Source organism: Cupressus sempervirens, chromosome 11 (assembly GCF_028749045.1).
Source record: "Cupressus sempervirens isolate cs-2001-9-10 chromosome 11, ASM2874904v1, whole genome shotgun sequence".
Lineage (NCBI taxonomy): Eukaryota > Viridiplantae > Streptophyta > Pinopsida > Cupressales > Cupressaceae > Cupressus > Cupressus sempervirens.
This window is the reverse complement of record NC_143128.1, coordinates 549,280,284-549,306,347: the sequence shown is the minus strand read 5'-3', so window position 1 is coordinate 549,306,347 and position 26,064 is coordinate 549,280,284. Positions and strand designations below refer to the sequence as shown.

The following is a 26,064-nucleotide window of genomic DNA, read 5'->3' as shown; positions in this document are numbered from 1 at the left end:
GTAATAGTGGATCTTCAATTATTCCAAACACCCTTGAGCACACACCAGTTGTGGAAATAGAGTCACCCACAATGCACAGTCTAACAATGGAAAAGGCCTAACAACTAAGAAGGGTTTTTGTCTCACATATTCTTTGAATTGAGGTTTTTGTCCCAATTCCAGTGTTTGTACAGCAGATCCGAAAATGCCAACATTTTCTCCCCTCAGCTTGAAGTGCTTAAGTTACATTTATACCTACTGTGCCTTTACGAAGACTAGGTTGGTCTCCTACATAGAAAAAGAAGTTGGCACCCATAGAAATCACAATTAAGTAGGTCCAATTGTTTAGTTGTATATTATATTAAAACAATTATATTATTATTATTACAGAGTTGAGAGGGTTAGGCCCCAAGGAGTAAGGGACACGACAATTTTAGCAGCATTATCATCTCTATATTGCGAATAAGTGAAATAGTTGAAACTTTTTAGCTATTATAATTTCTTAAAATAATTAATATTATTGTTTTATATTTATTAATACCATAGTCTTGACGGGGTTGGCCCTAAGGGGTGAGGGACATGACAATTTCAGCAGCATTATCATCTCTATATTGTCAACAAGTCAAGTAGTTATAACTTCAGGTTTTGAATATATTGCTACAACATATATTTGAATGGGCAGGTAAATTCAAATGTCTGTCCAATTTTTATTTAGAAGCTTGCCCATGGGAGATTCCTCAGAGACACGTTCAAGGGAATTTCAGAGCTCTTGAATTCGAGGACAATGAGATCAGACTTTTTCCAACTATCTATTGAAGATATTAAATAATTAAATGTTGATGATGTTGGCAATTTAGTCCTGGACAATAAGAACTATTATTAATTGGAAAGAGTGAATTCTTACATTTAAAAGATGTTGGCAATTTGACTAATGTTCAGGAAAGAAGTTTTCTCTTAAAAAATGAAGTGTTGATTGCCCAATATGGGATTCGTCATAGACATGTGCAAGGGAGTATCAGAGCTCTCGAATTTGAGGACAATGAGATTAAAGTTTTTCTAACCTATCTATTGAAGATATTAAATTCTTAAGGATGTTGGCAATTGAATCCTGGACAATGTGAATTACTATCAGTTGAAAAGAGTAAAATCTTACATTCAAAAGATGCTGGCAATTTGATCAATGTTCAGGAAATAAGTTTTCTCTTAAAAGATGAGTAGTGCTTGAAATGTGTTGAAACTAGTGTCTTGTAAAAGTGAGAATTCTGAACCTTCCTGCAATGGAGGTTAAGTTTTTGCATTCCTACAAAAAACTAATCAGAGATCTTTTACAACTTTCTGCTTGATTTGTTGTCTCTTCTGAGTTGGATATGTGGTTGCCAGGTGTTATAATTTTTATTGTTGAACTTCTATCTCACATCACTAATTTTTTCCATAGAACTTCTGACTGTTTTCCAATATTACGTTGGATAATTATAACCTGCTTATGATGCATATTTGTTACTTCCTGTTTAGGAGGTCCAAAATAAATAGCCCGCAGATTGTTGAAATAACCATCTTTGGTATATATTAATTTTTAGTTTTATTTCATCGTACTGATTATAATTTCTATATCAAAGCATAACACATCACATATCCTGGTAATCTTTTTTTTTTTATGGAACAACAATAAAATACACAACTGATTAATATGTTGTATTTTCATGACCTTCTATTGATGTTGCTCCACTTTAAATTGTGCCACGAATGATTCATATATGTCAAGTGCTAGCCTCAAATCCTACCAAATCTAGAAATGAGAGAAAACCTCTTACCACTATTTGCAATCACACATTCTGTAAGACAAGCGTCTTATCAGGACTTAACAGAAGCCATAGACTTAATCTCTGGGCATTCATTCGAAACTGCCATCGACATATTCTTTAAGTAACCAAAAGCTCTATAGTCTTTACCATAAATTTTAATCCCTTTAATTTTGTTATCTAAGGTTTTGCAACTCTAAATTTTTCTCTCCAAGTCAACTATGTCACAATATAAAATATATTAATTCTTTAAGAATTAATATTATTGTAAAGTGCAAAATGAATATTGCACTTACCATGGGAGTAAAAGTGATGGAAGGCAATAGAAGTTCGGAAAGAAGTAAGTTAGGGCAGTTGCCCAACTTCTTGGCAAAATTTATATAATGGGAGAAAACTATTGTAAGGGGGTTCTTCTTTTGCAATCGGGAAGTTCTACAGCTGCAACAGAGGAGAATACAATTCAATTTTGGTGACAGGAAACACTTATGCTCTGATAACAAAGCAATTTTTGAAAAGTGTGTACAATTGTTGTTTTTTGTAATCAGTTATTTCTTACTTTCTTGGTGCAAAGAAATAAATTTAGTGCATTGGGTGTTCTTTTTCAAAAGAATCTGAATTGTTGAAGTGTTAATCCATTTATGAGTATTTTCATGGTATGGTGTGAGTATTTGTGAATGGTTGAATTAGCATTGTGTGTGATAACTCTCAAGCGTAGTCTTTGATTGCTCTCATTAACAGTTTGCATCATTTTTATGAAAACATTAAAGGTGTGTGGTGCATTCGCTATCAATGGTTTTCCTTTTTATTTTCTAAGTTCTACTCATTTTTATTGAAAAATCACAAATTTTATCTTACGAGGGAGCTGCCCCTCTAAACGCAAAGGAAGGCTGGATATTAAGAGCCTATCCAACTGTTGGAGACATCGATTTGCCACATACTCCATTGGGCAAAATCATATATTTTCTAAGTGACAAATCTGTTTACCAATAGATTTTAGACTTGATTAACACAAAGAACCAAGCCCAATGAGGTTAACAAGTTAGCGAACAACTATTGTTTACATCTCAAAGATCCAGTTTAAAAGAGACTGCAAACCACACCCAAAAGACAAACTTTACAATAATAGGTGGCAATTCTAATTTCTTGAAGTACTACTACCAGTTATAGCTGAAGCTTTATAGTATGGCAGCCTAATACGCTGTCCAATTAATAATTACTAACCAAAATCAGAAAATAGCTTAGGCAATATAGAAGGAAGTACAACGATAGTAAAATTGTCATCATTGAATATACATAGACTCTAGAGTAAATGCATTACAATATTGAGCAACTAACTATTTTAATAAAACATACGCACCAACAATCTTCTATTCAAATGTATACGTTGATGAATTGATCTTACCAAAACAATGGGCAACAAGTTTTATTATTTACCTTCAGACACTTTATAACACATACACTTCTTCCTTAGTCCTAACTTATCATATGACTATGTCATACAATTCATATCTAATTTGTGCGTGACATAATCGTTTATTAACATGTAACAGTCATAAGTGACTAATAGCAACATTAAAAACCAATTTCTTGATAAGATTGAATAACCAACTCTAGTCAAAATGTAATGTGCTCCTCTACAACTAATGAGAGCCCTTTGAGTTTGGGATAATGTAGAAATTGACATTATGGTGATCTGGTAACTATATACAACTAATCCAAATGGCTCATATACAGTTGAGGGTTAATATATAAGCTTTTCTCAGAAAGTTACTTGTCACCTTCCGTTAATTGTATGTCAAGGTAATTATTAGACACATTCCTACCTTGGTCTAGTATCATAAATCGTAATTAAGCTAGTTAGGCTCACAAAGCTAGATATCTACCAGTTGATACCAATAGAATTCATGCCAAGCTTGAACAATGTGCATTTTATGCCAAGGTAATTATTAGACACATTCCTACCTTTGTCTTGGTATCATTAATCCTAAGTTACTTAGGCTCACAAAGCTAGATATCTACCAGTTGATACAAATAGAATTCATGCCAAGCTTAAACAATGTGCATTGACTATTCAATTTACTGGCCTCCTAATAATTCCTCAACACAAATGAATTCAACATCTAAAAAATCCTTTCTTAAGTGTGCTACTAGACTCAATAGGCAAGAATTTGTTATGGAATTAGCACAAACGAATAATTTAAGACTTCAATCATTGATCTGCTAGACTGAAATATTAACTTTCAAACAGTAAAACATATAGCTGATGCCAGTAAATGAAGGATAATTATATCAAACCACCACACAACCATCACACATAACACAATTATTATGGTATCGTGAAAACTTGTAAGAGGGAAAAAGCGGTGGGGATGATATCGACAAGCTTACTAATGTAGTAAATGAGTTGTCGTATTAGGAGCTTACAATTATCCTTTACGAGGACTCACCTTGTTAGAAGTGATTTGTACCTTGTTAACAATAGAAAATATCTATCAAGATCTACCTTGTTAGAGGATTTCAAACACTCTTTTTAAATCTTACCTTGTTAAGGGATTTACAACATAAACTTGTTAGAGTTCACCCGATTAAGGGATTTGCTTGTTGTAACTATTAGGAAATAATTAAATCTCATATAAGATCCAATTCACTTTCTTCACTTCTACCACTGTTCTCTACTCTGTAACCTAATCACAACTTTCATTCTAAGGGGGAGTACCCCTTAGGAATTGATGGCAAAACACTATAATTCAAACAACCATTATGATGTACTCCCCTTTAGTTCAATTTCCCTATTCTTCTTACTTTTCCATTCCTCCTTTTCTCCCCAATCATCTCTTATTCTCTCTTTCTCCCTTAGCTTATTGTCCCTCTTTGAAAACAATGGCAAAGGTGTAATATTTAACATTACGTAAGGCTAATTTACATCCTGACAAAGATTACCCTGTAGTTTACACGTGTTGCTTTTGTAGATGTTTCTCATGTCTTTTGTAAAAAACTTATAGCAATAATTTGCTCATGCAACTTTGTAGTTATTCCATCCAAACTATCTATGGAATTTGTATCGGGTAATGCAAGTGTCTCTTCTGTGTTTTTCATCTTCTATTGCATAACCTCCAGGGTAGGGGATAGATGGGATTGTAACTCAAGTAGATTCATCATTCCATTATCTTGTTCCTATTGTAGTTGCCTTATTTTTTATAGTATCTTCTTTACTTCACTATATAGAGTGGCTGATCTTGAGACTGGATCAGGTTGACTACTTAGGTTCTCCAACTTTTTTTGATAATCTTTGAATGGTCTGATACTTTGGTAAATAACTAGCATGCTTCATTTAGTTTTTTTTTCTAATGTTTAAAGTAACATTAACCATTAGTTTGCTTACCATTTGCTTCTCTAAACTTTCCTCAACAACATTCATTGTAGTTGTTTACAAGTTTATACCTTGACTAGAAATTGCTTTGATCAAAGTTTCCAATTGATCTATTATTGAATCTCCTTCATTGTAAGGTGTATCAGGAACTAATTCTACTAAAATATTTTTGGCTTGTCTTAGAACTCTTGCCTTCTTACTCTTGCCTTCTTCTTAAGTCTTGCCTTATCTCTTATGACCTTCCTCTTTACCTTTTTTGGATCTTCAAATAATTCCTTAGGCTTCATCTTAGTAATATCTACTAGTGCATGAAAGATTTCTTGCTCTCATAAATCTTCTTTTTGTATAAGAAGTTGCTCCAATTTGTGCCTCCTATGAACACTTGTTTTAAGACCTAGTTTCCTTTTCATGAGACGTTCTTCATTTTTTCTCTATCCTTATTCTTGTCAGTTGTCTATAGTCTTTTCTTCCCTCTTCTCAGGTAACACTACCTCTTCTTGTGCCTTAGGTTATTCTTGTTAATTGGTTATGTCAACAAGTTCAACTTTGTTCCACAGTTGATGGAATCTCATACTTTGACCATTGATGTCTTCTACCTATTTGGGAACATATTGAACAACATCACCAATGATTTTCTCAATACTAAAAGTATCCTCTTCAATATTTATAATTTTCTTTGATATATCAATTGTTTCACTATGTAGACTATGTATCTTCAATAAGAATTCTTATTGCTTTATTTTTCACACCAAATTGCTTCTTGTGAGTTTCATACGTTGCTTTGGCATCCTTGTGGCTTAGCTCAGTTTGTACCTCAATTAGTGCTTTAGCTATAATTTTTTATCCAACTGTAGGGTAAATGACCATTTAACATCAATCAATTGATTGAATTCATCAAGAATGAATGAATGTATTTTTTCAGGGGTGTTCTACTAAACTTATTAAGATGTAGCACAATTGCATGTTCAATCTTCTTATCCTCATTGTTTCCAAAAGTGTGTTTTCTCTTAACTACTGATAATCCAACAATTTCTACCAATTTCTATGATAGCTCTTGCAATCTCATTTTGTTCTTTTCTTGTTCTTCCTCTTCCTCTTGTTTGTTATCACTCTTTCTAGGGATCTCCTTCATGGAGGATGGCTTGACTTCTCTTTTTCATTGGTTCAATCTTAGCTTCTTTGGCACCGATTGTGAATATTCCTTGGTTAGTGTAACCAAGACCAGTCATACTATTGTGTCTCCTTTGGTTCTTTAATTGTTTATCAAAATTTTGCTAGCTTTTACCGTATTGCTTTAGCTTCCCATTTGCATCCTTCCCACTTTTGTAGTTCCTTCTTCAATTTACCATTCTTCTCTTTGAGTCTTCAATACAAACATGCAATGTAAAACTTTAATCACTAATATGCTAAACTGAAATATTAACTTCCAAATAGTAAAACATATAACTGATGCCAATAAATAAAAGATAACACTATCAAATCACCACACTACCATCACACATAACACAATTATTCTGGTATCATGGAAACCCTTGTTAGATGGTGAAAACCATGGTGGGGTTGATACCCACAAGAACACTAATGTAGTAAATGAGTTGTCATGTTAGGAGCTTACAGTTACCCTTTTTGAGGGTGCACCTTGTATGCACCCTAAAATGGTCTCCTAGACTATGGGCCCCCATTCTTCAATTTATCAATTTCTTGAATCAATGCATTGCAATATTTTATTAAATCAATTCAAATCATTTTCCTTGATCAAATTACAATTAATTCAATTATTTCAATATTTCTTAAGGTCTGATAATCTTATTCTAAATCTTATTTAATTGAAAACTTCTTTTTTAATTAAATAAAATAGCCTCTATTTAATTAAAAGAAAATCTTCTCTTTTAATTAAATAAAATAATCTCCTTTTAATTAAAATAAAATTCCCACTTAAATTTCTCCTTACGATGAAAAAATAAATTAAATTAAATAAAAATAAAAAATATTTTTTTACTACACTTAAATGCACATATTCCTAAGTGGGATTCTTTAATTTCCTCTTTTCACTTTCTTGTCAAACACTCCTCTTTTCTCATTGGTGGGATTTTGTCTCACAAGGATCAAACCTTATTATCTCATATTGGTTGTGAGAAGCCTTCCACCTCTACAATTGACTATATACTGAGCTCCCTCCTCATTTGGATAGATATTAGTTGCTACAGAGGAAGATTTTATTGTTATGCTACAAGTTTGGAGATCGATTTTGGAGAAAGAGTTTGAGCATTAGGGTTTGAGCCTTAGGGTTTGGATATTGGAGCTTCATTGCAACTTCTCTCTTCTTGTCTTCTTCTCTCATGCATTCATGACTTCCATCATCATGCTTCATCCTTACATTTTTATATTAGCTCAGAGTCATATTTGCTTCATAGACTAATCTTGCATTGTTATTTCTTTTCATAGAATAGATTTCCTTTCTTACATTTCTTTGCATTATTATCATTTAGATTAGCTCGCATCTTCATTTGCATGCATCTTTGATGATCATGGAGACTAGCACTCCTGCTTTTCTTCTTTGAATCTCTCATTTTATTGTGTATTTGCATGGACAAAAACTAGGTCAAATTGAGGGTCTCTATTACAAACCCTTGCATTCCATGAATAGAGAGCTATGAGTCGCCATTTGAGATCTCATTTTTGAGCAATCTTGGATATAATGACTCATATAAGTGTGTCAACATTTTAGCACGCATTTTTGGAGCTACCTCTGGAAAATTACTAGGATTCATTATTTTAGAAAAAAGAATAGAGGTAGGCCTTGAAAAAGTCCAAGCAAGCATTGATATGCCACCTCCTGGAAATATTAGTCAAATGAAGAGTCTTCAGGGATGTCTTCAATCAATAAGGAGATTTATTTCACAGTTGGCAGATAGAGCTCAACTTGTTAACAAGAGCTTACATAAATAAGTCAAATGTGTATAGAATGAAGATTGTCAAAAGAGCCTAGATCAAATCAAGAAGTACTTGGCAAATCCTCCAATTTAATGCCTCATATCCTAGGGAAACCACTTATACTATACATTTTAGCGACAAACTCTTCCTTAGGGGCATTACTAGCTCAAGTTGATGAACATGGGAAAGAAAGAACAATATACTACATTAGTCGTACTCTTGTTTCATATGAGGTTAACTAGACTAGTATTGAGAAAGCTTACCTTGCAATTGTGTTTGCTTCCCAAAAGTTGTGACATTACATGCTTGTGCACACTATACACCTCATAGCAAAAATAGACCCACTCAAGTATTTACTAGGTAAAGTTGCCCTCATAGGTAGACTTGCTAAATGGATGATGATCCTTTCAAAGTTTGACATAGAGCACATTAAGCGTAAAGTGATCAAAGGACAAGCCATAGCAGATCAATTGGATGATTTCCCAATACAAGATAATGCACTTATTCAAGTTGATTTCCCAGATGAACACCTCATGTATATGACTAAAAGAATGTGAAAGATGTTCTTTGATGGATCCTTTATGCAAAATGGTTTGGGAGCTGGTGTGTTGTTTGTTTCTCCTCATGGGTACATGATTTCTAAGTCTTACAAGTTATTGTTTCCATGTACAAACAACATTGTTGAGTATGAAGCTTAGCAAATGGACTTAAGATGGCCATAGAATGGAGAAGCATAGAGTTACACATCTATGGGGATTCATAGTTGATAATCAACCAAGTCAATGACAAATATCTAACAAAAAATGAGAACCTGATACCTTACAAGCAGATGGTTGATTCCTTGAGATGATACTTCACATTTGTCACATTTCAGCAAATCCTTCGAGCATAAAACAAAACACCTGATGCCATGGCTATACTTGCTTCACTTCTTTAGTTAGAGCAGCATGAATCCAGATTTGAATTCCTGGTGGAAGAGCTACATCACCCTATCTATGATTCCCAAGAAAGTCATGTTATTTGCACCCTTGTTGGTCATGAGTTATCCCATTATGGTATCATTTATTCATACCTTCATGATGGTATTATACTCGAAACCTTTAACTGATCTGAATGCAAAAACCTTATCTGAAACACTTCTCACGATTCCCTTATCTTTGGTGATTTGTATAGGAGGGGTCTAGATGGAACACTTCTTATATGCTTAGAAAAAGAAGAATCCAATCAAGTGTTAGTTGACATCCATAAGGGCATCTATGGGGGGCATTCCAATGGTCTTTACATGGCTCGAAGGTTGCTTAGGGTAGGATACTATTGGCTCACGTTGTAGATTGATGCAGTAGCTTTTGCAAAGTCATGTGAAAAGTGTCAAAAACATGGTAATTTGATACATGCTCCAAGTAGTTGGGATCTCATTCCTTTTATTTCTCATTGGTCATTTCAGTGCTAGGCCTTTGATCTTATTGGGCAGATTCATCTCAACTCATCAGATGGACACAAGTTTATTATCACTACTACTGATTACTTTACTAAATGGGTGGAAGTTGTCCCACTTTCTGTTGCCTTGGGCAAGACAGTATCTCTATTCATTATGAACCATATCATCTGTCGATATGGAGTGCCTTATGAGATTAGCACTAACAACAGAGGCAAGTTCAAAAATAAGGACCTTAAAAAACTCTACAAGAGATTCGAGATTAAACAACATTGGTCCTCCATGTACTTTCCGCAAGGAAATGGTCAAACAAAAGCATCAAATAAGGCCATTCTAAAAATCCTACATAGAATAGTTCATAAGAGTGGCAGATATTAGCATTTATAGATAAATCCGGCTTTGTGGGCCTATAGAATGAGTATTTGTACTCCTATTGGGGCCACTCCTTTTGCCCTCACATATGGCGTTGTTCCCTTTAGAGGTTGAGATTCCTTCACTTAGAGTTTCTCTCAAAGGTTTGGTTACAGATGAAGACTATCATGCCATGAGACTGCAAGAGTTAGAACTTCTAGATGAGAAACATAAAGCATCATTTGACCATATGAGGGTTTATCAAAAGTGCATGTCCAAAGCCTTCAACAAAAAGGTTTTCCCTAGAGAATTCCAAGTGGGAGATCTTGTCCTATGTGAAAATTCTAAGAATCAACAATAGAAAGATTAAAAGGGAAAATTTGAACCTAATTGGCTTGGACCTTAAATCATTACAACAACTTTTGGGTCCAATGCTTATTTACTATCTACAGAAGAGGGAGAGCAGCTCCCTGATCCTATCAATGTCTTGCACCTGAAGAAGTTCTATCCATGATTCCCGAGGGGGGCATCCTTTGTATATATTTATTGATCCTTAAAAAATCCAAAAAAAATGATATTTTTCAAAAATCCAATAAAATGATATATTGTCAAAAATTTTAAAAATTGGAAAATGTCCTCAAAAAATGACCATCTTAGTGAAAACCTAACAATAGGTGCTTTTATGTAAATCCAAAAATATATATATATATATTCCAAAAATTCAAAATTCAAAAATTCAAAAAAATTCAAAAAAATTCAAAAAAAAAATTGCAATAAGATCCAAGTGATGAAAACTTGGAAACGAGCACTACTTGAGGCCTTTGCATCCCTATTTCTTAGTGCATGTCCTCAATACTTAGCTTTTCTCCATCATTCCTTGTCCTTGTTTCCTTGGTTTGGAATTGATCTTTGTCTTTGCCTAGGGGGCATAACCGTGTTAGCTTTGGTCTCTTGAATGTGTTAGTCTTTTTGATACCTTGCAAACGGTGTTTTTCAACACCACCCCAATTGTATTTTCCAATACAACCCCGGACATCGAGTGTTTTTCAACACTTACTGATTTGGCCTTACCTAGTTTTGTCATGTGATCTTACTTACTTGCAAGAATTCAATCCGTATCCTTGGAACTTTGTATCAGTTAACACATGTAAAATTTTAAACACAAACGATTAATGTTTGAGCTATGTCATGATCTTTTCTTTGTGTGCCAACTGTTATTGATTTTCATTGAGTGTTCTTGTCTAATAAGTTTCTTCGATATGCATAGCTATAAGACTTGGGGCATATTTTTCTTTGCTTTCTACTTGTGGGTGTGGTTTTAAAACTCTAGAGTGTCTCTTGTTATCCCCTTGAAACATTGAAGGGATTTGAGGCATCATCCTTGACTGTTTTTGCACAACCATTCTTTCAGTCATCCTAGCATTTATGCCTTGATGCAAGTGTGGTTTTGCTACATTAAATTGGGTAAGCTAACATCGAAGTCATCTTGACCTTTATGACTTTGCTGCTTATGTTAGAATCTTTCCACATTCTAATCCGATATATATCACATTCATATCTTCATAGTTGCGCTTGTGACTAGTGATGATTGTGTGATTTTTCGATGTCTGTTTTGATTAAGTAAAAACAGGTTTTGAAAAGACCCGAAACCTTGTACAAAGGGACAAGAAAAATATAACAATGAGAATCTTAAAGCAACTGTGGAGAACCACCTAAAAAACTAGAGGGACACACTAATGTTCCCAACATGAGGGCAAACAACCCAAGTCAAACATAAACCATCAAGATTTACATTTTGGTCCCTTCTTTTGAGACCATAAAGCCATATCAAATGAAGGTTTGGAGGACTTTCCTTTTTTCCCTTTAATTGAAGTCCAACCATCCTCCACCTTCCCCACAACTTTCTACCAATCCCCATTAACCCCCCAGCCAAAGAGCCAGCAACAGTGTTCTAGAAAGAGTCAGCAATAGAAGGGACATCAACAAAATTCTCACTCAAAGTAGGCAAAGGGTCCGGAATCGTAGAGTCAGCTAGAGATGGAACATCAACAACACTTTGAGTCAAAATCGTGGAAGGGACAACATCCGCAGCATTAGAGACATCCACAAAATCCTTATCCAAAGTGAGATTAGTATACAAAGAACTATCCAACCCATCCACAACTGAAACAGTTTTCTGAACTGTATAATGATCATCTAAAATCCCCAACCACCAAGAAGGTGATTTCTTTGATCTAACCTTATCAGAAGAGCATTGAGCAGCAAGATGTCCAATATTATGACACTTACTACATCTGAAGGGAATACCTTCATAATCGAGAAGCTAAATCTAGGAACCACTTGAAGAAGCCAACTTAATCATAGCAGGGAGCCCTTCAGAGATATTCATCTCTACAAAGATGCAAGCATACGTTGTCCTAAAGACATTGGAGGAAACTGAATCAACCATTAAGAAATCCCCAAGGCCATCCCCACCAACCTCCAAGACTGAGTCTTTCTATAGGTGAAGGGGAAGATTTAACAATCTAACCCAAAGAGGAATCTTATCAAAGGACTTCGTAGTTGGGTTGAATGTTAGATACCAAGGTTTGGTCATTAGGGGGAACCATTCATCCCAAGAGAAACCACAACACAGGATTGAATCCCTATCATCAACATTAGCAGATTTCACAATAAAAAAACCCCTTGCCATAAGGTAGATCTGAATTAAATCTGAAATGATTGGTTCCCAAAATTTGGAGATCCAAGCATGAAGATTGGAGAGAGAGGGCCAAAAACCCCTAAAATCAAAGATAGTAGCAGTAGCAAAGAAATCATCCACATATGTATTAATCTCATCAACAATGTCAGATTCAAGCTTAAGCAAAAGTGGCTTACATACAGGAACAGACACAGCCTCAAAGCTAGCCATAGCCGGACGAGACCCCTTCCTTAGAGCCAGAGTAATACCTACTTCAAAAGCCGCCACATCTGCATAAGAGATGGAAAATTGACCTCCAACCATGCGAGAAACAATAGGAGAGGTGACCGCATCAGGGATAGTAGCATTAGATCCAACAACAACCACAATAGGAGGGGGCCCAGGAACCTTAACAGAGGAAGCCATAACAAAATTTGCTATAGGGAGCCTGGCCGCAGTAGAGGCAGCCACCACACCACAAGCCTCCCACACACCATCACAGGAACAGTGAGTAGGAGCTGAAGCATCATGGGCGGGAGACGAATTTTCAAAAACGTCATGGGTGGGAGCCATTTTCCAAATTCTCAATGTTCCTTAATAATGGCCCAATGATGAAAATTAGTTCCTTAACATTCTCTAATGAATGATGAACACAAAATCTTATGTTACAGTTTCTCTATTGCAAGTACACCTTTGCATTTTCATGTAGCTTGTAGGTAAAAGCACAAACCTGTGTCACCTTTTATAAAGTGATATCATAATTTAAATTGTTCAACTTTAACGACATAAAAGTGGTATTTGTGTTTAGAATTTGAAGATGATGTAAACTAATGAAATGTGTAAATTTGGATAAGTTTATGTCTGTAATTTTTTTTTTAAAAAATTGAGTCAAAATTTTATTTATTTTTGAATTTTTAAAGTATACTTTTTAATTTTTTAAAAATGTTGAAAATATAGAGTATTTTTCCTATCAAACAAATATATGCAAATGATCATATTTTGGTTTGATTATGGAATATGTTGGAGTTGACATGTATACCTAGTGCACCAAAAAAGAAAAATTGAAATTCGGCTAATATTTTTCAAGTTATAATTGGTCAAAATAAAAGTTATCAGAAATTGATAGTTTTTTTTCTTCTGTCAAACATTTTCCATCAAATCTACATATTTTTAAAAACAAATAACATATTCTTGAAGAAAACTCTCTCCTCTAGTGCAGCATTAAAAAAAAAAAAATTTTAAACATGATTTACTATTTTTTTCTATTTTTGAATAAACATCTTCTTGAGTCTTAAAATACCTACTCGTAATATTTTTTAAATTATAACATATATATATATATATATATATATATATATATATATATATATATATATATATATATATATATATATATATATATATATATATATATATATATATATATATATTAGACTACAGGAATCGGTGCAACACGGCCCCCCTATAAACTGCAGTGCGCTTGGTAAACTTTTTAACGTGACCGGTAGCGCTGGCGCGACACGCCCACTGGTACCACAAGGACGGGGGAGACTAGAATCCGTGGCCAACCCCCTGCAATAGGGAAGATTTAGCCAACCGAGCTAGGGCCCCCGCCTTAAATTATAACATATTATTCATAATCAAAATAATAAAAAATTTATATGATCATAATCTTGACTCTGAGACCTACAAAGGTATATTTTAGTTTTTAAAAAAACTTTATTCTAGTAGGTCAAATTGGGCTTCAAAGTGAGATGTTTGCAAAAGTTCTTATTTTTGCTTGTGTGGTTGCCACTTAGGATGTCACATAGACAGTTACGATCGAAACTGTTTCGTCCATAACCCTTTTGGCCGAAAGGGTATAACCTCCGTTGGCCTATCAAATCACCAACGATTAAGTTGGCAGTTTCATATAAAATAAACTTAGTTTTTTTTTTTTTTCCAATAAATATAGAAAACAACGAAAAATAAAAGAGCATTTTTGGAAGACAACAATTTTTGAAGCCATTTTCAACAACTATTTCTTGAATTTAATCAAAATTGCAAAAGATCAAATATTTTTAATGTGTTTTTTCCTGTCTACTTATTTTTATGTATTCTATATTGAAGCATTAGCTAGTATTTAGTGAAATCTAAATTAAATTTTTTGTTTCTATAGATTAAAGTATCCAATTGGCAGTAAAAGGAAAAGATAAAGGAAATATGATAGAATAAGAGATGAAAAAATGAAAAGTCATACAAAATGTAACCAAAATCAACCTACTGAAATTCTTGAAGAGGATCAGATTCATAAAGAGAATGAAAGTAATGAAGAGGAAGAAATTGACACTTCTAATGATAGAAAAAAATTAGAAGGCATATCAAATTTGATGGATTTGGATGAGAAACTACTTTTTAACCAAATTCCATCTAAAGATATGATAAATGATAACACTATAAGAAAGCATTGTCAAAATATGTGGGATGAATATTTCAAAGATAAAAGTATATTTGGATAGGCACAATTACTTGTCAAGTTATTTAGGAGAAAAGATATGAGACTTGTTTTGGAGTTGTTGGGTGTTGATAACAGGAAAAACCATGTGCATAATATTAATAAAACAATAGTTGAAAATTTACAAAATGCTTATAACAAAATTGACACCACAACTCGAGGAGGTGATTTGAGTAATGCACGTAGAGCATTGATGACTACTATATCTAGTAAAAAATTGACACATAGAAACCAGGTACGTGCAATTTCTGATGTACTACATATATCTAGAAGAATTGTTTAGAGATACATCAAGAGGAGAAATATGCTAGATGATAACATTGAGAATAACTGGGTGAATATTTGTAGAGTTCCTCGAAAAGACAAAGTTTTTGAAGATATAAAAAGACAAGTTATTGAATTTTGGACCACACGTTCTCGCATTTCTTCTAACAGATGTGATACTATACAATTTAAAGATCAAGAGATAGGGGCCAAAATTGAACATCCAAAACATTTCATAGATATAACTCAAAGTGAATTATTTCAAACATTCAAGCAAGAATTTTCAAGTGTCAAAATATGTCAGGGAATGTTTGAGATTTTTCGTCCTTCTTTTGCACACATAAATAAGATGTGTGAAACTTGTTGTCATCGAAATCATGTTGAATTTGGTCTACACTTGCAATCATAAAAAAAAGTTATGGCAGTACTTGATCCTAATTTGGTCATCCCTAGCAATACAACACTATTTGTGAAGTCTATATTATGTGATAAATTAGAAGATTTAGATGAGTTCAAAGTGCAATGCATCAAAAATCAGTGTGAAGATTGTGGAGATTTATGCAAATTTTCAATGCAAATTGAGAATATTAATAAATCAACACTAGTTTCATGGATGAGATATGAATATGAGACATACCAAAATAAGACAGGAGATGAATCCAAAAAAAATGTATTGAAGGAGAGTGAATTGTGTTATGATGAGTTTATGACTAAGTTTCGTCCATTGATATATCCACATATCCAACATTGTCATGGTGCACGATGGCAAGCTAAACAGTTTCATGATTCCAAAAATTGTTTTCCACCTAGTTGTATACTTTCAATTGTAGATTTTTCTGAGAATTATACATTTTCATCTCAAATAGAGCTTCAAGGGCAATATTATCATTCTGAACAAGTTGCAATATTTGTACAAGTGACCTATAGACATGCACAATTTCAAGTGGATGAGATAGAAAGGTTGGATGAAAATGAACGCATCATCATCGAAGAGGTTTATTTCTATATTAGTGATGATAGAGTTCATGATAGGAGTTATGTGGCTCATTGTTTTGCAATGTTCTTTGAAGATCTTAGAAATCATGGAATAAATATTTTAGAGCACTGGATTTGGTCTAATGGATGTGCAAGTTAGTATACATGAACTTACACATTTATTTAACTTTATTTTAACTTATATTTATTTGTACATGCCTATTTCGATTTGATACATGTACACAGATAATTGTTTCTACTTATCATTTCATGTTCACAGGACAATTCAAATTTGCAAAAGCATTTAATTAGTTAGCAATGCAACATGCTAGAACGAATGTTAGGTTTTTATGAAATTTCTTTGAAAGTGGACATGGAAAAGGGGAGCATGATGGAGAAGGAGCATGTATAAAGTGTGCGCTTCGACAACATGAACTTGCAAGTAAATATGCATGTTTAATACTAGAAGCATATATACATATATATATATATATATACATATATGTACATATATGTGTATATATATATATATATACATATATGTACATATATGTGTATATATATATATATATACATATATGTACATATATATACGTATATGTACGTACCTATACGTATATGTACGTACCTATACGTACATGTACATATATATACATATATATACGTATATGTACATATATGTATATATACATATATTACGTATATGTACTATATGTACATATACGTAATATACATATATATATGTATATATACATGTACGTACATATACGTACATGTATGTAGATATAAGTACATATACGTATATGTACCTATACATACATATACGTATATGTACGCATATGTATACGTATATGTATGTATATGTATGTATATGTACCTATACGTACATATACGTATATATACGTATATATACATATATGTACATATATATGTATATGTATGTATAGGAACATATACGTATATATATGTATATGTACCTATATGTACGTATACGTATATATATATATGTGTGTGTGTGTGTGTGTGTGTGTGTGTGTGTGCATGTTGTATGTACATACAGGGAATAGGATAGAGAGATAAAATCAAATTATTGAATGGTACAAAGTTCATTTTGCTACTTGAGATACTGAATACAATAAGTGTTAGTTTTGACAAGTGAAAGGTGAACTTTATGTTTATTTTTAATGTATTTTTCAAATTCTTGAGTTTTTTATTAAATATTTATTTTGAAATATGACAATTACTTTTCATATTTGTAACAGATATAGATCGATCTAATCCTTACAATTGTCAAACAATTCCTAGTGTTAGAAGTTTACATCAAGTGATGACTATAGGAAACCATAAACCTCCAGTAATTAAAGTAAGAGTGAAAACATGTTTTTGTGATGACTGCATTAAGGACAATCCAGTGAGTGTATGTGAAAATATTGTGAATGGATATGTTTCACATTGGAATTTGAAAGAGATAGTTAGAAAGCCTCCTTTTGAAGATGTTGACATTGACATTGACATTCATGATCCTGTATATTCTGCTAATTACAAGCGCAATTCTAATTGAGTTATGGCAGGTTTGTGTGCATATACATATATATAAATGAATATGCATGTATATTCATTTTAAAATTAATTTATATTTACCTATTTTTATGTACATGTAGGAGATATTTTTGTAGTTCAAGCCTTACCAGATAATGCGAAAAATGTGGACTATTATCTTTTAAGATGCACAAAAGAAAAACACAAGTTGCTACAAGGAACTATAGATGCCGATGAACAATCATATCCAATTGGATCAATTGTTATTGAAGGAAAATATTATCAACAAACAAGGGTAACTGATAGAGGTATTGAATTTATTGAATATAAGCTTGGAGAAAAAGTTTTACACTACAGCAACCATGTTATAGCAACAAAGTTACAATTTGAAGCAATACAAAGAAGAGGATATCGTGGAAATCAAAAGTGGAAATTGTCTATTGAAGAACATGAAAAACTTCTAGAGATAATAAAAGCCAGAGAGGATCCTAACAATACAATGTTTGTGGAGCTCTAGTTTACCTATGTACTTATTGTGGAGCTCTAGTCCAGCTATGTCTATATAGCTCTTATACATTCACATTTAATGTTGATAGGATATTTGTTTTATAAATTTGTATGCATTGGATCATTTATCTTTGATATGTGAAATTAGACATGTTTCAAGTTATTTTTATTTAAATTAGACATGGATATCTCATTTAAGACAACCTCTTAGGACGTCCCCTTAAGACAACCTCTTAGGACCTCCCCTTAAGATTGCCTATTAAGACATCCCCTTAGTACCACCTTTTAGGACCTCTCCTTAAGACAACCCCTTTAGTATTTGTATGTATTTATATACATTGTTTATGTTTTCTTATGATTGTTAATGCTCTTATGTACTTATGTATATAATCTTTATGTTCTTATATGATACATTCTTTATGTTTGTATATAATCTTTATGTTCTTATATGTATTAACTTTTATTAATTAAATGTTGTAACATGCATTCTTTAGATCATACTCTTTATATGTTCTTATCTATATGTTTTTATGTTCTTATCAATAACATTTACATAAACATTAATAAAAATATGAATATTGAAAATATATATTACATTCTTTATGTTCGTATGTATTCTTTGTGTTCTTATATGTATTAAATTTAGTGATTAAATGTTGTAGTTCACATCATGTATTCTTTACTAGTATTCTTTATGTTCTTAAATATGTATGAACTATAATAGCATGTATTACATTATTTATGTTCGTATGTATTCTTTGTGTTCTTATATGTATTAAATTTAGTGTTTAAATGTTGTAGTTCACATCATGTATTCTTTAGTACTAGTACTCTTTATGTTCTAATTTAGGACAACCTCTTAGGACCTCCCCTTAAGACAACCTCCCCTTAAGACCACCTATTAGGACATCCCCTTAGTACCACCTTTTAGGACCTCTCCTTAAGACAACCCCTTTAGTAGTTGTATGTATTTATATACATTGTTTATGTTTTATTATGATTGTTAAAGCTCTTATGTACTTATGTATATAATCTTTATGTTCTTATATGATATATTATTTATGTTTGTATATAATCTTTATGTTCTTATATGTATTAACTTTTATTAATTAAATATTGTAACATGCATTCTTTAGGTCATACTCTTTATATGTTCTTATGTACATGTATATGTTATATTCTTACATGTGCATTAATCTACATTCTTATATATGTATAATTTAGGATCTCCCTTTAAGATATGTCATTAAATATAGTTAATTATACTTAGATTAATGCATTAAAAACAATAACATGTACATAAACATGACTATTGAAAACATGCATGTCTACTTTTAACATGAACATATATAAATACATCTATGAAATAAAAAATACATTTTAATCTACATTCTTATGTATAATTTAGGATCTCCCCTTAAGACATGTCATTAAATATAGTTAATTACACTTAGATTAAGGCATTAAGATGAATAACATATATAGAAATATGAATAACACATACATAAACATAAAAGATTAAGACATTAAAAGATCAATTTAACATGTACATAAGACATTAACTAGTACTCTTTATGTTCTTAAATATGTATTAAATTTATTGATTAAATATTGTAACACATACATTACAAAATAACACATGATCTATGAAATAAAAATATGAATATTGAAAACATACATACATTCAACATGAACATAAGTCATGAACATAATATGTACATCTATGTAAAATAACACATCTATGAAATAATGTATGTACTCATGTAAAATGTATCCAATATATCATATAAAATGTCTCCAAAATACCACACAAAATGTCTCTAAAATACCACATGTATCAAATGTATCTGAAATAACATGTACATCCATATAAAAGTATTTGAAATAAGACATGTATTTGAAATAACATATATATCCATATATAGGTATTTGAAATAACACATGTATTCGAAATAACATACATCTCCATATCAAAGTATCTGAAATGACATGTATATATATAAAAATATCCCAACATCAATGAAATAGACATGTGTAAACTAAGATCAACCACATCCCCCTCCTGATCCCTAACCTCAAAAGGCTCTACGATCTGGATCTGAACCCTGTGTCAATTGAAAGAAATTTGTAAAGTTATAAAATTATACATGTATGCGTGCATGTATTATATCATATGTACAATATATATCTATCAAATATATTAAAAAAAGTACATAACATACTTGTGACTCATGTCGTGCAGGATCTATCGAGGTTTGAATATCTCCAAAACGTAACAAACTATCACTAAGACCCTATAGAACACACATGTACATGTACACAAGTTAAATTGAATACATATAAAAGATCTTGAGTACGCTAAACAAACTATATACATGTGTAAATTAGAGTAACAAATAAATATAAACATATATAAATTTACAATATTTACTATAGCATCATGTAATGCTCTACCAATTTGACTGATATCTGAATCATGTAGTGATAGAGTAATATTTGAATCACGGAATGCAGGTGCTCTAAGGCCAGGCTGTGCAGGAGTAGGTGCTACAGGATCCTGAGTAGGTGTGGGGATAAGTGCTATGGGGACATGTGTTGTATGGCCCTTTGCAGGAGCAAGTGCTATATGATCTTGAGTAGTTGTGGGGATAGGTGTTGTATGACCCTCTGTAGTGTTGTAGAATGTGTAGGGATATCCTCTTGTCTCTGTGAGGGCTATGATCCTGTTGTGCATGACAAAATATGACTGATGTGTCCACCAATGTCATGAAGAGGAATCCTCGTGACTATCGACAAGGTCTAATATGAACCAAGAAGATCAAATGCTAAATAAGATGCCATATGACGCAATGCATCCACATCTGATATAGTTGAAACCTCTAGTGGCAATGGTATATCTACTACCTCATGTAGATCGTCAAATCCTTTGCTAGAGGATGCACTGGTTGAAATGAGACCATGAGATTGTAACATATATCTGCCACATCTATCTGAAGATATCTCCTATAAGTGTGTGGCAATTGTGGCAATGCTAGAAAATATTTGACTCCAAACTGTATCATCAGGAACAGTTGAACCCACAATAGTCATTTGTGGACCTCTTGGCATGACCAAAAGGTTTGGACCCACCATTGCTAGTTTATTAACAGGTGTAGGGGTGTCTGTAGGTCTAAATCTCTCTGACAATCAGTCGAGGCCCTATCTAGCATGGCCTAGAAAATCTATATAATCGACATCATGATGTAAATGAAATTCTGCAAACAATTGATTGTAGAAATAAAGAGGAAACTCATCCTTCTGTGGCCACCTGTGATGCATAGCTAACCACCAAGGATATATAAATGGAGCAACAAGCTGATCTGTACACTTCATCGCTAAATAACCTCTAACCCTAGCCCTGTCTGTATAAAAAGGAAACATAGTCTTCACTATAGCGATGGAGACCTCACCATCAATCTGTGTATACTTTACAATGCTAGTGACACTGTGAGAAAGGGAAGAGTAAAATGTCTCAATACTCATATCATCAAATGGGTTGTACGTAGAGATCATCTTGATCATTTGGCACAACTCATCTCTAATAGAAATAATCTTCTCCCTATTAGGGAGAGTGGTATAAGCTGCCAATAGTGTAGAATCAAGATAGTCAAGAGCACGCGATAACCTAGCAATAGTATCTGCAAACAAACATTGTCTCTCCTCAGAGGATGATTTCGGTCTACATGTTGTGCCTGCCTCAGCACTACAACCCCCTCCTTGAACACTAGCCTCCCCTGAGGACGTAGGTGCTCCACCAATACCAGATGCCATAATGATATATGCAAAGATCTCTATCTATAAATGCATAGTGAAGATATACATACATAAGTACATATAAAACTGAAAGTTAAATTTAATTTAAAACATGTATGTATATAAATATGTACTAAGTTGAATGTAACTAAAAATATGCTCATGTTATTTAGTACATCTAGCTCATGTATGTGAACAAAAAAATGCATGTATGTTATTTAGTACATATAGGTTTACTATGTTAATATTTTCTAAAGTGTAACTAATTTTTAGCTATCTTGAGGTCTTAATAAGTTTTCAAAGTTTCATGTACATGTTATTATAGTTTCCAAGTTTTCTAAGTTTGAAATTGGTTAAATTTAAGTTTTCAAGTTTGAACAACTAGAACTTATTATAGTTTAGTTCTACCTAATGTTTCAAGTTACATGTTAGTTATCTATATAGGTTTGTCCCATGTTAATGTTTTATCAAGTGTAATTACTTTAGTTATCTAAGTCTCAACTTGAATTTTGTATTTTTGACCATATAAAATCTACATTTATGATTAAATATACATATTTAATTAAAATATACTATATAGTTTTTTATTTTTAACATATTAAGATCTAACTATATAAAGAAAATTAACTAGTCTAAATAATCAACTACTAAAAAAACACTTAAAATAGAATTAATTTAATTACTAAAACACTTAAAAATAATTAATTTAATTAATGCTAACATGTAATAACTAAACAACATATAAAAAAATAAAAAAATGCATTTACCTGTTATGGTTGAAACACTCTAACCACTTGAAAACCACAACACAAAACCGCAATAGTGAAATGACCGCCGACAAGCAATTTTTTGATTTTTATAAATCCACTAATGTTACGACTGAAACCCTTTTGGTCGAAAGAGTTTCGGCCATAACCCCCCTGCCATGTCGGTACGAAAAAGTTCCATGCCTGGAGGGCCGTATGCGTTTCGGCCAAAACCATTACGGCCAAAACCTTTTTGGTCGTAACCTTGTCAAATATCACAAACGATGACACGGGTTTGTGCTTTCACCCTTGCACTATTAGACTTCATGTTACTTTGCATTGTTAGGTTGCATTATGAGTTTGAGAGGGTTTTCCTTCATCTTTCTTTTGTACTTTTAATTAATTGTGGTCATGTTGTATCTTCATTTCCTTATCTTCTTTCGTGATCTCAATCAAAATTTTCTATCTTAAACAATTGAGTGATTTTGAGGCAAATTCTCTTTCTTCTTTCCATTTATTTCCACCTCTTCCAAACTTCTATCTTCCATTTGTTTTCACCCCACTTCGTTTCTTCTAATTCAACTTTGAGGCATAATCTTTCATGCTTGATGATCTAACTTGGTTATGTGATCCGTATATTTTTTAGTTTACAGCAAGAACCTTACCTTTAGTTTGATTTGATCAAATTTATCAATTTGATGTTTCTCCTCTATTTCATTTCAATTTCAATCACGAGGGGGCAATACCTATCAAACTTCAATATATGATTCAACTTTATCAATCTTTGTTCTGCCTATGACAACTTTGTCTTTGCCAAGACAAAATTGTTATTATTTGTCTTGATGTGTTCCTAAGTTGACCACACATCTGTGTTGTTTTGTGATCCCCAATCGACCTCACACTTCAATTGCATTGTTTGACTACATGTGTCCCTAAAATGATCGCATTTTAGTCAAAGATGGGTGTTAGTGTAAAATATTTAATTATTATTACACTTTACTTAAGTTTACTTAGGTTAGTGCATTATTATATTAATTCTCATATAGACACCTAGGATTATGTGTAGTCATATGAGTTGTCTTGTTGAAAATACATGAGTTTGCATATTCATTTGAGTTGTCATAAAGACAACACAGTTATTTGTACTCCAATTGAGTGCATGGTGTCTACACCATCTTTTTACAAGATACACCTATGTAAGCTTATTCTCTCATCATCATACAAACTCTTATGCTCAATGAAGGATAATCCACTCTTGGTGGACATGTGCTTAGTTGTGAGCCTTATCACTTTGATGACTCCTATTCATTCTAGATGCCTTTATATACAGGCACTTCTAGTGTGTATTCAATAGTTATTTATTCTCATTATTGTTATTATGATCATACATTGTTGGTCCACATTGTGCTAAGTTCTTGAGCTTCTTGATCTTGGTGTTGAATTATTGCCTTAGGCAAATTCTTACATGGTATCAAAGTCATGAAAGCTTCATTTCATAGCCATTTGGGAAGATTTTTTTTTTTTTTTTTGCAGGTCAAGATTGGAGCTTGTTGGTGCAAATCAAATATTGATATCATATTTAGAAGGTCAAAAAAACCCCCAAATTGACTTTTGTTTCATCAAAATTGGACATTTGAGGTGAATTCTAGAGTCATTTGATTTTTGGAGGTGTGACGATAGCAATTTAGGAAAATAATTATAGAGGTGATTTTCAAACAACGATATCTCCCTCATACATACTCTTTTTTTCAAGTAATTTTTTTTGTTTTGGGGTAGAATTTCGTGATCTACACATTAGTGCAAGATTTTTGAGATTTTTGTTTCTAGATTTTTTCGAAAATTGCGAATCCCAATTTTTGAAACTTCAAAGGCTTCGTTCGAGCTCATCTGGACACATATTCAGGTGTTATTTTTTAAAGAGTGCATATTTTTTTTTCTACTTTCCAAATCTGGTATCAGTTTGGAGTAATTTTGAGTAGACATAGTACTTTCAAATTTTGGTCTCATTTTGGCCTATTGGCACTTGTAATTAATAAGATCCTTGAAAGGTCTTGTGTATTATCTTGTTGAGTTCGATAAAGCTTCATATTTGTTGTTGTAACCATCAAAATCAGAAGTCCACTTATGCTCTAAATTGGAAAGTGTCCATTGTAATCGCACTAAATATAAAGTGCCAAATGATGCATTAGGGGAAATTTCTTTGAAATAGTTTTTGCACTTTGTGGGTGCATACATTATTTAATCTCATGGAGTCATGTCAAAAGTGTCACTTTGGTTTAAGATTCAAATTGACAAAAAGGAACTATAAGAAATGGAATGCTTTGATGGTTGATCATTTAAGAGAACACAAGGAAGTGTTTCCTTATCTATATTCGAAGATATTTCCACCTACTACTAATTGGGGACTTCTTTCTCTTCTTCTTCACTTTATGTATAATGATATGAGTAATGAATCTTTTGCTCCTCTTAGTAAGGCAAGTAGTCCTCATGACGTTTGGATGTGTCTTTGGGAAGCATATGGAGATCCACGAGTCCCTCCATTACTAGAGGACATTCTACCTCCAGTCACTCTAGTTGTTGTACCTACAACTCCAATTGAAATCATACCTCCTGATGGTCCTGTTGTTTCTACTGATCCAGTTCTAGCCATAGATGCTCCTGATTCAATGCAATAGGAAATACCATGTCTTCCTATTTCAACTTCATGGAACGAATTCCTTTCAGATATTGCAGTGTTGTTTGTGGAGTCTTACATTGAAGATGTGGGAGACATTATTGATGACATCCATCTTCTCTTTGTTGAGGAGAATTCTTCTTCACTTGTTGCAAGGGAACACTTTGATCCTCAACCACTTGATCTTTCCTTTGAGACTAACACGATTGTGGACACTTCTTTTTAGCAATTGGAGGAGGACTCTTTTACTTTAAAGGAGACATATCAGTCTTTGGAGATTGTATTCTAGTTTTCTCAAACATCATATCTTTTGAGGATTCACCCTACTAGTTGGGGATCATTCTCTACTACACCTATGTCACCACTTCTTCCTACAAGGAGGAACATCATTTGGTTTTCATGGTGCGACTTCTTCATTCATCAAGGAGCTTTTTTCATGGGTGTGCATTCATCATTGAGGGGAGGATACATTGCTTCTCTTCCCATATCTTCCTATAAGGATGATTCCTTGTCTTTGGAGTTTGA

The 26,064-nt window shown here is 32.8% G+C and overlaps 1 protein-coding gene across 1 annotated transcript in view; it reads left to right on the top strand.

Annotated features, from left to right (window-relative positions):
• The window catches only part of LOC149530798 (uncharacterized), a 35,239-nt gene extending 16,749 nt beyond the window's left edge, over positions 1-18,490 (top strand). Inside the window, exon 2 of the mRNA XM_089811131.1 lies at positions 17,943-18,490. Within this exon, the coding sequence (XP_089667257.1) occupies positions 17,943-18,337 (395 nt within the window). The 3' untranslated portion in view covers positions 18,338-18,490. The remainder of the gene's footprint in view (positions 1-17,942) is intronic.
• The last annotated feature ends 7,574 nt before the right edge of the window (positions 18,491-26,064 follow it).